The sequence below is a fragment of the Paramisgurnus dabryanus genome, chromosome 4 (assembly GCF_030506205.2).
Source record: "Paramisgurnus dabryanus chromosome 4, PD_genome_1.1, whole genome shotgun sequence".
In the NCBI taxonomy this organism is placed as follows: Eukaryota; Metazoa; Chordata; class Actinopteri; order Cypriniformes; family Cobitidae; genus Paramisgurnus; species Paramisgurnus dabryanus.
Genome location: NC_133340.1, coordinates 35,443,324 through 35,457,763, shown reverse-complemented (window position 1 = coordinate 35,457,763; position 14,440 = coordinate 35,443,324). Strand labels below are relative to the sequence as shown.

The 14,440-nt window shown below is 37.8% G+C and overlaps 1 protein-coding gene across 2 annotated transcripts in view; it reads left to right on the top strand.

Moving 5' to 3' along the window:
• ttyh3b (tweety family member 3b) overlaps window positions 1-14,440 on the top strand; it is a 43,103-nt gene that overhangs the window by 6,356 nt on the left and 22,307 nt on the right. For both annotated transcript variants that reach the window (XM_065254367.2, XM_073814393.1), the window contains exons 3-4: window positions 6,466-6,635; window positions 12,728-12,839. In XM_065254367.2, coding sequence (XP_065110439.1) covers window positions 6,466-6,635; window positions 12,728-12,839 — 282 coding nt within the window. The remainder of the gene's footprint in view (window positions 1-6,465; window positions 6,636-12,727; window positions 12,840-14,440) is intronic.

Genomic DNA, 14,440 nt, shown 5'->3' with positions numbered 1-14,440 from the left:
CGCTTGTTTAACATCATTCCAGTTAACAACTAACTTACAAATTAATTCATACTATCCATATTTATATTGTATAGTACCTACTGTTTTAATGGTCGCAGCCTCAGTGTTATCAACAAGCTGCCATATTTAAACTTACTGTGATGATCTCTGTTACCATAAGCAAATTTTACCCCATAAATGTATCGTTTTGCTTAGAGATGCACTGATATTGGCCAATAATCTGTATCGTTCGATAAAAGCAATTTTTCACACTAACGGCGATCGGTCAATAGTTTAAAAACAGCCGATTGTCTTGGCCGATCTATCCTGTCGATTAAAAGAGAACAGAAAAATGCAATGAATTTGAGCTCTTTGTATAGAAAATTTAAAGAAACACCACTAGTATAATGTTTAATATTAATGGTCATTATATGAATGAATAACGTTGAGAAAATTTAATCTACAGAATTTAGTTAATTCAAGTCAATATGACCACCAGACTATCAGTATTGGCATCATTAGCGGCAGATATCATTCTGAATAATCAGCTATTGGTATCCATGGAAGAATGTTATATCGGTGCATCTCTTGCTTTAGAAGACGTGTTCAAGGGACACTTTTTTTTTAAATATGCTTCTTTTCCTTTCAGCTGATCTCCACTTTTAGCATAGCTTAGCACAATCCATTGAATCTGATTAGACCATTAGCATCGCGCAAAAACCCCCAAAGAATTTCGAAATGTTTTCCAATATTTAAAACTTGACTGTTCTGTAGCTAAATTGTGTACTAAGACCGATGGAAAATTAAAAGTTGCGATTTTCTAGGCAGATATGGCTAGGAACTATACTCTCATTGTTAGTATACACGATTTTTTTATATGAGACAAAGAAACACAAGCATTTAAAACTCTTACAGGCACATACTGTACACAGTATCACTTTAGCATTACTCCCTGAGGCTTCTCTTCACCAAAACTGAAAACTGCCTACATCCTGGCACCGAGATAAAGACATACGGTATATATGCACTTTTGGATTGGAAACATCTGTGTGGCGAAGGGTTCGCTTGGATCTCACTCGCTTAGTAGTCTGTCTGGATCTGGTCAACCAATGGGTGCCAAAATTTGTCAGCACTTTGTCGTTTTTCTTCTGTACTGTAATGCCACATGGACCTCATTAAGAAGGTAATGGTCATGTCTGTTTTGCAAATGACTCTTTTTTTTTAATTTTAATGATTTAGTCATTCTGTATGTGTTACACAGTTGTTATGAACATTTATTGGAAGAGACAATCTACGTCACCATTTAATGATGATGCAAATCAACCCATGAATTAACTTTTAGGACCAGATCACTTAAATAAACCATCAAAAATCTAAAAATGAAAAGGTCTGTCATTATTCCCAAATAAACAATTAGGCTGTGATTTAAAAACCTTAAGGCATCAAAGTTGTCCTCCAAATTGCTATTATTGTGTCCCATGCAGACCTTAGCCTCAGTTTGTCCACCTTTGTCTAGTGGTCTCCTTCCTGTATTTAGGAAATGGGATTAGCAGATGCTCTACATATGCTTGGGATGATACCTCTAAAGAATCAAGATTCTGTTTTCTCGGGGTAAAGTACTGATGGTCTCAGCATAACTTTGTTCTTTGTATATGAAATAAGAAGAATTCATGATGAATCTGCTCTTTCTAAATCTGGATTTCTGTAAGCTGACTGTGGTTCAAGCAGCTGTGTTACCACTATTCTCGTTTTACGTGTGAAACAAGAGCTCGTGTTTTGTTTCTCAACAGGGAACGCTGGAATAATTAAAAGCATATTGGGCAGGAAAGAGGCCCAGCTGGCAGGAAGTCACTTGTGAGTGGTGATGAAACGGTTTACATGAGAACATTGCGCTGTACACACATACATGTGTACTACTGGCACATAAACACACTGAATACTGAAGCAGAAGTTATCGCTTTTCGATTAATACACTTTAATTGGCTTTGAGATGAAAAGATGGGGGAAATATCCACTTTATGAAGTACAATATATGCCACTATAAGCAGTCGAGTGAGGGTACGTTTACATGACATATAAACATCTGTAGATATGCATCCCAGGCCAGTAGTTGGAAAATGTCACAAATATGTATGCACATAACGTCACCTTTTTTTAAATGTGTGTTTTTGAAGTTAAAGGAACAGTATGTAGGATTATGGCCAAAACTGGTATTGCAATAACAAAACTTGTGGCTAAAACTGGTACTGCAATCACACAACTGGTGGCCAATACACAACATGACAACATAAACATCAGTTGAGGGCTGCAACTCCACTTTTTAAATGACAATATCCTGACCAGACCACTGTTGTCAGTGATATTAGTATTTGAAATGAAAATGATTTCTTAATGTCTAGTGACATATCAGGGCCATTTTATGATTAATTTATATACATTTCTTTCATACTGTTCCTTTAAACGAAGACGATAACAATATTATTTACAAAATCTCGCACTTTGAAAACGGTTTTCATGGTTTACACCACAACGCTTCAGCTCATTCCCTGCCAGCCTTTTCTTGAAAAGTTACCGTCAGCATTTTTTTGTGATCTTCACAAATTTTTTCTTTTAAAAATATATAAACATAAAAATATATCAAATGAACGAACAGACCCACTGCTTTCAAACAAACAATAAACAAACAAACAAACAAACAAAACAGAAAAAAAATAAAATTGGCAATCTAGTGGATAATTGCGGTATTACATATAAGCATAAAAACTCATCAACCCCTTGATGCTTAAGCGCAATGCACCCTGGTACAGTATGGATCGATCACACTAACCAAACGTACTTTGGTACGGTTCACATAATGTCCCACACTGGCCGCGCAGCACAGCGTCACGCCGCGTCGAGTCGCGTCTAGGACAACTCAGAGGTTTTGTAAACCAGAAGTGCACATTAAATAGCGCGAGCTTTGTCAGGTAGCGTCTACTTCAAAATGCAAAATATACGTTAGCAGCCAAAGTTAATCGTTAATGATTTGGGACAAATATGATGTTATTTAATGTTAAACTATGTGAGTGGCGCTGTATGGCACGACAGGAATTTGAGCAATTTTCTGAGTCAAAGCTGGTGGCGCCGGTGTGCGTATACTCATAGAAAACAATGTGTTTGATTTTTTTAGAACGGCGCGGCGCTAAGCTGCGCGTCCGGTGTGCGATCACCTTTATACCCCAAATTTTTTACTTTTTTACTTTAACTTCTAAATTAAAGTAAACTTTTCAACAATTTTAAGATTGTTTGCAAGTATACACACAAGCTAACAATGAATCACATATTGTGTGTGAGCTCATAAACCTTCCCTCTAAACATTTAGACTAATTTTGATTGAATGTCCTTTCGATAATATAATCATGTTTCCTATAATTATGCTCTTTATGTAACTTGCCCTTAAATTTTGATAGCTTTCTGTAAAAGCAATAGAAGACTATAAAGAAGACATGTCCTAGTTTATATATCTACCGTGAGTAAACGTATGTGTGAGCTGATAATTAATCCTCTGTAATCTTTGTCAGGAGTGACTGACTCTAATGAGCTTTGACACATCAACAGACAGGAGTTGACATTCACTCATGAGTCTCTAAGCTCACAGTAAAAGACGCTGTGAAAATCTAACCTCAGGCTATTACACAAATATCAGCCCACTCTTTCAGATCAACATGTGAATTGAGCTTTCACAGTGGAAATGACATCATTGTAAGGGTGCTGCGGTAGTGATCCTAATGTGTATCCATCTGCATCTGAGCAAACCAGGTCACTGTGGGCTTTTGAGGGCAATTAGTGATCTTGCTTTTTTTAGTAAATCCTGACCTTGTGGTGATTATCGACAACGGGTAATGGGTAAACTATGCCTGTGTTTAGGTTAAAGGGTTAAGCCCGATTTATAGTCGTGCGTAGTAGTGTTGTAGTTCTCGAGACCAGTCTCGGTCTCAAGACCGGTCTCAAGACCACTTTTTAAAGGTCTTGGTCTCGTCTTGGAATCGGCCGCATTTTTACTCGGTCTCGTCTCGGTCTCAGACAAAGAGGACTCTGAATTTTATTTCAAGACCGGTCAAGACCACGACTGATTGAACACTGCAAAAAAATGATTTTCAAGAAAAAAATTCTTAGTATTATTGTCTTGTTTTCAGTTAATATAATAACAAAAAATTCTTAAATTAAGATGCTTTTTCTTGATGAGCAAAATGACCCAAGAAAATAAGTCTAGTTTTTAGAGCAAAATTATAAAATGTAAGTGATTTTGTGCATAAAACAAGAAAAAAAATCTTTCAAGATTTTTTTGCTTACCCCATTGGCAGATTTTTTTGCTAGACTTATTTTCTTGGGTAGTTTTGCTCATCAAGAAAAAGCATTTTAATTTAAGATATTTTTACTGAAAACAAGACAAAAATACTTTAATAAGAATTTTTTTTCTTGAAAATCACAAATTTATTTTTTTATCATTAATTTTATGCAGTTTATTCAGGTTTGGCATATGATGTTGGCATTGTTTAAGTTTCTCTTAATGACAGTTTTTTTTATTTTATTACTAAAAACACTTGCATTGTGTTAAGTGGATTGCAAGCCATGGAAAGACAGTTCAGATTAAATGGTTAATTTGATTTCAGCTCTTTAGTGTTTGTTCACTTTTATTTGCTTATAGACAAAGATAAATTCCCACATATCTGCAATGCCTTTGATTATTTTTATCAACTTGATGGCACACATGCACACACACGCACACACAGACAAGAAGTGCCTTATCATATGCATATTCCACATTTTATCATAAGTGTTTTAATGCAATGGTCTTGGTCTTGACTTGGTCTCGGCCTGTCTTGGTCTTGACTTGGTCTCGACCCTTTAAAGTCTTGGTCTTGTCTCGGTCTCGGCCTGTCTTGGTCTTGGTCATGACTTGGTCTTGGTTTAGGTGGTCTTGACTACAACATTAGTGTGTAGCTCTGCATAGCCTGACGTGCACCTCGCAAAAATTTTAACAGCGCGTCAGATCTATGCTGACCGCAAGTGCTGTGATTGGTTAACCAGAACCCCTCCCGTCAGGTAAAAAACTCCGTCATAGGTATTTCCGTTTGTGACGGTAAAAACAAAGATGAGCCAAGTTGAGGAATAATTTAACTCAAACTTTATTTAATTCCATCATTGCACAGTCTCCTCAAATTATACACAACAAGTTGCTGTTTCTTCTTCGTTTGTGGGTTAACTTGCTAAGTTTCTTCTTCTTTGACGTTCGCACTGCTACTGTGGTTACACGTGTGGTTTCATGCCTACCAGCGGTCTGCGCATGTGTTTGCACGTCGACGCGGACGACGACGCAAAAGTATAAATGAAAACCGATGCGGAACCAACGCCGTCGCGGCTACGCCGTAGGACCTACGCACGACTATAACGAGCCCTTTACTGTTACTGCAAGTTCCAGGACTTAGGACTTGCATACAGTTTAAATACTAAGTGCTTACATCAGAATTTAGAGACCAAGAACAGTCGCCCCTGTTAAATGTGACCTACTTGTGCTGCATGTGGAGACTTGCGCAAAGTAGCCGTAGTGTCAATAAATCTAGATGAAGTCACTTCGGGGACCATTAAATACAGAGGGGCAACCTTTCGATCTCTCTGATGAAGCCGATACGGTAGTAATTTAAACTGCAATTCATTGACTGGTTGCTTGAGGCTGGCTCCAAAAAGGGGAGTCCCATAGACCTCCATGTTTAAATGCCCAACTTTACAGAAGAAAATGATATGTTTACAGCCTGGTATAAAAATAGTTTTTGGTCTGTATAGCTAATTTTTCCATTCATGACAACTGTGAGGGGTGAATTTTTTGTAACTAATCCGTTTAAATTATAATTAGCCTTAAAGTTCTGCATGAGTCAAGGCGGGCATGGTTTCAGCAACCAGTCACCTCAGCTTCACCCACGTCCCACCTCTTTACCCATTTTCAGATATCCGCAAGTGATGCTCGGTGACGCACGGCAAGATCGCGAACGCAGGCAACGCCTACTTTAAGCTTTAAAAACGATCTCCAGAAACCTATGGGTGACGTCACAGAGTCTATGTTAAATACCTAATACATGTTGATCTGGATTAAACAAGGTGGAAAAATAGCACCTCACTTATAAAAGTACAATGGTATGGTGCCACTGGCAATTCCATTAATTTAGTTTTACATGATGCTACTATATTTGCACTATGTGTTTTTGGAAATGTGCATCATAAATAAATACAGGAATGATTTGATACATCACATGTTGACATGCTGCCATTATATGTGCCTTCAGTAAATCCTCATTAGACAAAGAATGAAGGTAAACATGAGATACTGTACAATAACAAAATCGACCTCATTGTTTTATGAACCTTTCACGGTACATTTAATGCTTCACTAGAAACAATGAGGCTTAAATCACTTTTTTGGCTCACAGCCCGCTCTATTTTTCTCTGCAGGCCGTGTTGTTGCTTGGGGCAGTGGCGTTGGTGTGTTTGGCATTGGACCTCCTCTTCCTCCTCTTCTACTCTTTTTGGCTCTGTTGTCGCCGCAGGAAGAACCAGGATTCGCCTAATGCGGATTGCTGCTGCACCGCTTGGTGCGTGATCATCGCCACACTCGTTTGCAGGTCAGTACATTACCATCATATGCGCTTTAACACAAAACATGTCACCTCACGACTGACTAAATCAATTATTGTTTATTGTGCATTGCAGTTTTAAAACCAACAGCATTACCACAGTTTATTCAACTGTCAACGTATTAGCTTTAAAGGTCAACTGTGTCGATTTTAGCAACATCTAGCGGTAAGAATTGCAACCAACAGCTCAGTCTACAGCTCACCCCTCCCTTTTGAAACGCGTAGAGAAGCTACAGTAAGGGGCTGTGTACACCAAAACTTTTAAACGCGTCTGAAAACGCCTTGAGGACGCCGAATGCCAGCTGTTTTTCAGCTGAGTGCCAGCTTTCATCAGCTGAGCGCTTTGATAGCTGTGATACTTCAGCTGCGAGCCGGTTGGTTGCTGTGGTAATGTCCCGCCCCTGCTCCACTGTGATTGGGCGGCCGTGTGAGAACTGACATTGACGAGCGGAGCTTTTCTCCCAAAGTTGAATCTCTTTCAACTCTAGACTCTCAGCGCCGAGCGCGTGAAAACCGCCGAGCGCCGGTTTTCAGCGCGGAAAAAACCCGCTCGCTGCTGGCTTATTTGAAAAACGCCGAGCTTCCATTGGAAACAATTGAAAACATGCGCCGGCCGCGGGCGTAAAAGTTTTGGTGTACACAACCCCTAACCGTCTGAGAATAAACGTAATGATGCCATAAAGACTATGAAGTTAACATAGCCTTAGTAATAATGCCTCCATGTATCTCAGTACACAGCAAACCTATTTATTAAAGGTCACATTCTTCCTGAGTTTTTCAAATTTTAGTTAGTGTGTAATGTTGCTGTTAGAGCATAAATAATACCTGTAAAATGATAAACCTCAAAGTTCACTGCCAGGCGATATATTTTCTTTAACAGAATTCCTCTTTCAAAGCCTACACCCCTTTACTTCCCGATTTAAAGACGCCAATAAAACAGTTTTTGAATAACTCCGCCCACAGGAATACGTCAGTCGACAACTTTGATTCAAACGGCTCTGCTAAGCTAAGTTGCTGTCGAATCACAACACACTAAACAAACTACACAATCATAACTCGACACGTATTTCTAAAGGAGGGACTTCATAGGACAAGGAAGACATCAGCCCGTTTTTAGGACAGTGAAAACAGATATATATATATATACAGATAAGTAAATTGTGTGAAAAACATGAACGTTAAACATGAACAGATGTTATATTGCGCACTGTAAACACTATCAAAGTCTCAAAAACACAGAAAGAACGGGACCTTTAATCTCTTTATTATACTGGATAATAAATTGTTTACTAGCATGTGAAAGAAAACAGAAGAGCAAAATGTGTGTGCATAGAGAGCAGCAGGTCCGAAAAATCCCATAATTTTTTTTCTTTGTGTGATAATGTACCTTTAAGACGGACCTGTCATGAGCTCAGTGATAAAACGATGATGTATGCATCTAGAGAAGCAGTAAATCGTGGCAAAGAGCTCAGTGCACATTATGCATTACGAATGATGTAATCGAGTGTCTGTACCACTGTGGTTATATATCAAAGCAATATCACACAAGCGTGTGTTAAAGACATATATAAGAATCATTGTTTTAAAAAATGACTTGGGGGAAATGGGAAAGAGTCGTCCCTGCATATTAAGCTGCTTTGGCGAAAGTGTTTTATCAGTCTAAAAATCACGCAACGGCTCTTAACGTAGATGGAGGTCAGGCAGTGACCCATGAACAAAGTGGTTAAGTGCTTTAATGAAATGTCTACATTAGTTATGGGGTAGAATAACATTAGTTGAAATCTCTTGCAATGGCTTTAGTTATTAAAACCTGCATTTTTTATGTAGAAAAAGGTTTTGTAATAGCTTGCTTTATAGAAATATTGCCCTTTAGTTTTTTATAAGGGAAGACTTGGCATGATTTTCACATTTTCTTAAAGGTGCAATGTGGGACTTTTAGAAGAATCTCTTGACAGAAATGCAGTATAATATACATAACTATATTATCAGTGGTGTATAAAGACCTTACATAATGAACTGTACTGTTTTAATTACTTTAGAATGAGCTGTTTTTATCCATGTACACCGCGGGTCTCCTTACAGTAGCCTTAGTAGCCCTTAAAGACAAACTGTTCTACAGGGTGCATTTCGTCCCTATGTTGTCTCCGACAACATGTTTGTCCTGTGGCTTCTCATTGCGTTTCGAAATTGAGGTTGGTTGCAATTAATAATCTTACCACCAGATGCCGCTAAAACACATTATACCTTTAAGTTAGCGGAAGCTGAATTTTTTATTTACATAAATAAAAATCTATAATTTGTATGCTTTTCAGTACTTCACTAAAAAGCCAACGGTCCCTTCCTCTTCGTTGCTCCCTCTTCTCTCTTCTTCCCTCCCTCATTAGCACACATCTATCCTAAGATTGACAGAGAGAAACCATTTCCTCCTTAGAGAGAGATTGATCCAGGCTAGTAAAAAAGACAGTGGTGCTCTGATTATGGGAATCGACGAATGCATGGCAGAGATGAGAGATGTCATGCTAATGTGGTATTGCATGTGGGGTGCCTCAGTCATCATTATACGCATCACATTGTGCACACATGCATACAGTGACTTCCTAAAATACTGTATTGCCACTTGACCCCAGTGTCTGGTCTTTGAGCTTCAGTGGTTATGTGTATCAGCTGAGATATATCACTAGGGTTAGGAAGGAACTGGATTGAAAGTGATTTTAATAGAGTTTAGTACTATTAAGGTGGTGTGTATAAATTATAGGGGCATCTAGTTGGTGAATTGTGTTTGGTGTTTGGTGGCTTCCCTGTTTGGTACCATAGGAATGAATGGGGCTAGGCTAAATGCTAACACATTCACGACGCGCTGTACAGTGCACGCATTGAAAAAAGATAGATATGTATTAATTCGTCTAAGTTGAGGTAATAACATAGTTTAATATGGCAAAAGGGTAGACTATTCCTTTAACTAGACCACTAGACTAGAAACAGACCAGCCCAAAACTTGAATAATTTTAACATGTACAAACTTGCTTTATACGGCAAACCAAGACAAGGATGTTATTTGTGTTTTGTCTCTCTTGTTTCAATAAAAACATTTTCTTCCTCTATGTATTGCATCTTCCTTTTTCCCTCTCTCTCTGGTGCTGCCCCCATGGTGCCTTGGCGATGTTGCCATGGCAACAGAATCAGATTTTTGAGCATCCACGCTTTGAGATGAATAATGCACTGCAGCTCTCTGCAAGTGTGTGTGGGTTCTACACATGTGTGTGCTTTCACCGCATACACAGTCGTCATTAAATCTCTCTCTTATCTAACACTGGCCAGATCATCACAAAGATTTCTCTCTTTGTGTGCTTGTGCTACTGTTTACTTATTGCTTAATCCTGCAACCTTTGAGCGAGTCAGTTTTAGCTAATGCATTGGATGAGCAGTTGACCCATCAAGCCAGAATCGATTCTGTTTGCAAAAGTAATGGCTTGTTTTTATAGCAATTCTGTTTACTTGATTTGATCTTGTTAGGGTTAAATGTCTGATGCTATTTGCTTTGACTACTCACATTTGCAGTTGTAAGTGACCCATATATGTCATCGGTCTGGGCCAGTCGAATCTCTGAAAGGTGAAAACCTCAGTGCAGTTTAGTACGAAACATCAACGTCATTAGAGAAGTCTTTTCTGTTTGAGTTGTTTGTACTGACAATACTATCGTACTACTGTTTGTAATGCGTTACATGCTGTAGTCTTGGAATGCCATGTATTTTAAATACAGATTTAGTGCTATGATACATTTTAAAGTACATGCTATGCTACCACCATAAATTTTGGACATGGTACTTTAGAAAATCTTATTTTTTTACAATCCTGCTAGACCAAATGCTGCAAAATAAAGGAGAATGCAGATGTTTTAAAACTAAAAGTTGAACTATTTTTATCTCGACATGGTATGTTAAAAATGCAACAGTTGTGGCGTGGACACAGACATGATTCAACGGCCAAAAATATCTTAATATGTATGACTGGAGCTCTTTAAAGGCATTATGGCATGTACTTTTCCAGCAGGGTTTTAATGTTATGCAAATTACCCTAATTAATAATTCATAGCTGAAATACTTGTGTATTTTAAAAACTTTTTTATCATTGAACTAATTATATGTCTACTCAGGCAATACATCAGATTAACACAAATTGTGGTCGGTGCATTCAGAGTCGAGGATTCTGGGAAATGTCTGTGAGCCCACGTGACCCTTGACCTTAACAAAGAGAGACAGCTCTCTCTCTCTCTCTCTCTCTCTCTCTCTCTCTCTCTCTCTCTCTCTCTCTCTCTCTCTCTCTCTCACTTACACACTCTTAAGCTTACAAGAGGTCTCCAGCCTAAATCCTCTAGTATTTGATTGACAGAGACAAATAGAAACATGTATGAAAATGTAGATGCTGGTACAAGATAAAACATGCATACACATAATAAACCTGCCCTGTCATTCATGTACCTGATGCAAAGCTTTAATTTGCCTAAATGCCTACAAAATAAGACCAAAATCTGAAAATCCAACAATGTTGGACCCACTTTAACTTTTTCCCCGCAATTAAGAGAAAACATTTGCATAAAAAAGTGTTCCTGATGAATTTTTATGTCAATCTGCAATACCGCGATTATCCACTAGATGGTTCACTTACCCAATGTATGAAAAAACTGAAGCCAAAACGTTATTTACAAAATTTAAACTCTGTGTATGTTTTGATAATCGTTCTGAATCTGATCTCTAACAAAATTCCTGCACAAAAATGCAATTATTTGAGCTTTTTGCTAAAAAAAATTTAAGAGTTTATCAGCAGAGAAAAATATATAGATAGGAGTAAACATTTTTCCCGTTTTGTTTGTTTGTTTATTTATTGTTTGTTTGAAAGCAAAGGGTATGTTCTTTCATTTGATGTATTCGTATGTTTATATAGTTTTAGAAGAAAATGTTCCTGGAAGGCACTTTGTGAAACTACAAATGATGACGGGCAAATTTTAAAAAAATGGCTGGCGGGGAATGAGTTAAACAATTTTAGGAACAGATAAACATATTTTTAAAATACCAAAAAGGGAGACATATTGCTTTTTTATGTCTGAATATAAGTGATATTTAAATGTGCTGAAGCCATGATGCTATGAAATAAGGTTGCCGGATGTTGCTATCCGATTGCTTAAAGGGATAATTCACCCAAAAATGAAAATACTGTCATTATTTTCTCATCCTCCAAACCTGTATACATTTCTTTGTTCTGCTGAACACAAAGTAAGATATTTTGGGCAGTGTTTGTAACCAAACAGTTTTGGGGCACCATTGACTTCCATAGTATTTTTCTTTCCTACTACGGAAGAAAATGGTGCTCCTGCTTCCTGCTTGATTACAAATATCTTTATTTATGTTCAGCAGAACAAAGACATTTTTGCATGGTAAATGATTTCATTTTTGCGTGAACTAGCCCTTTAAGAGCCCTGAGTAGCTCTTAATTTAATATAAGAACCAGCATAGGTCCAAGACTGTAAGTTGAACTTTCAGATGTTGTGTGTGTGTAACAGTGATAAGATTAGTAGATGGTTTAGAGCTCCTCATTATTCCTACCAGAGCTGGAGAGAAATTGAGTCGTATGTCTTCTCCTGTCCTGAGGCTAAAGCAAAGAGGTCAGCAAGGTTCGGGAAACCATCAGGTTCCTGTTAGCCTTTTATGGCCATGGACTGTTTTTCAGGGATTTTTCAGGACCAGTAACAGCAGGTGAAGTGTTACCTGCAAAGAAAGACATTTTGCCCATTTAAAGAACCCATTTCCTGCCACATTATCAATAGTGTGTTTTTATAACGGTATAAATGTATGACGTTTTCACATCCTTACGTCACAAAAATGGCGAAATGTGATTCTGCACATAAATAATAAATAAATACATCATATGCTGTAAATTATCGAAATTTCAGGTTGTTATTAAATGCAGATTTCTTATATGGCATATTCCTATCTTTTCTCTTTCAGATTATGTCATTATAGCCTTTTGAAAACAATGTGTCACATTCACAAGAATTAATTTCCATTCTGATCACATTCCTGCAGTGCTGGCATTGCCGTTGGTTTCTATGGAAACGGCGAAACGTGCGACGGAGTGACACGACTGACATATTCCCTGCGCCATGCTAACCAAACAGTGGCGGGCGTTGATAAACTGGTGAGTCATTTTTGTTTGCGCTGAGCTGGGGACATCTTGATTTCTTCAGATGCTTAAAATACTTATAAAATGCATTACTGCTGCCCTTCTGGTCTAGTCTGCTATCAAAGCATCTCAACACCACTGTTGGACCCTAACTAAACACTTCCTGATTGTACCCTGCTTGACTACCTTGGCTTAGTAACACACTCCAGCTTGCATGGGTGTTAAAATATATTTACAAAGGCAGTGTTTAATTGTTTGGCCTGGAAATTTTGTAGGAAGTAATTATGTGTTTTATAGACTTTTGGAGCCTGAGAGGTCAACAAGACCTACATTAGAATAAAGTATGGAATAAATGTTTTTTTTTTGTTGAACGGGAAATGTTAATGACTAATAAAAATCAGTGGCGGCAGGTGACTTCTTTTTTCGAGGGTGCTCGATGCGAAGCTCATCACAACATGTATGTAGCCATTCATGTGTGTGGTTTCTTTTTTCAAAATACGTGTCCTGCGCTTTAAGAGATTGTGTGTGCATCACGTGTCTTGTCAAAATAAGCGCCTGCTGCAGACGCGTCTAAAGGGTTTATGATAAAAGAGACGCTCACGTTTGCCAGATAGTCGCATAATCTCATGCGTAATCACAGTTTACTGTTAAGGGAGTATCTTGCGTGTATTTTGTGAACGTGAGCGTCTCTTTTATCATAAACGGTTTTGATGCGTATGCAGCAGGCACTTATTTTGACAAAACACGTGATTCACATGACGCAACAAACACATATTTTGAAAACACGAGCAACACACATGACACTCCGAACACTTATTTTGAATTAGCGCCCCTCGGATGAGCAGTCACGAGCCGCCACTGATAAAAATGTGGGTAACACTTTAAAATAAGGTTGTAAATGCTAACATTAGCTGACATCAACTAATAATGATTAATATAGTTTTTCATCCGTTATTTATCTTTGTTAATGTAAGTTAATGCCAGAACAGTTGTTTATGTTAGTTCATTGGCCTTTAACTCTTTCCCCGCCATTGACGAGTTATCTCGTCAATTATAAAAAACTGATGCAAAAAATAATTTATCGAACCATACACAGAGTTTAAAATATTTTTGATTGTTCTGAATCTGATCAAAATTTGGTATTTTTGAAGAAACCTACCCATATTTATGAGGTTATAAAAAGAAAACAAATGAAGATCGGATGAAAAGTTTTTCCCATTTTGTTTGTTTGAAAGCAGGGTCTGTTCTTTCATTTGATATATTTGTATGTTTTTTTTTTTTTTTTTAAAGGCTGGCGGGGAATGAGTAACCTTAAGTTAACAGTTTCAACTTTTGATTCTAAAAATTTATTAGTAAATGCGGAAATTAAGATGAACTAAGATTAAAGCAACACTATGTAGTTTTTTTACCTTTAAATAATGTCTCTAAAATTATTTCAATGATAGAACAACTTTTAACTGGACAAATTATACTGTTGCTGCAACCTGAGCAGCCTCCTAGCTGCTACAAGCACACTCTGAAAGTGGCGGTGGAGGGTAGGAAACAGAGCCCCGCCCCTCCCCCTGCCTGCAAAAGAGTGTCTGATACCAGGAACTGTTGCGCTTTTCAACCACATG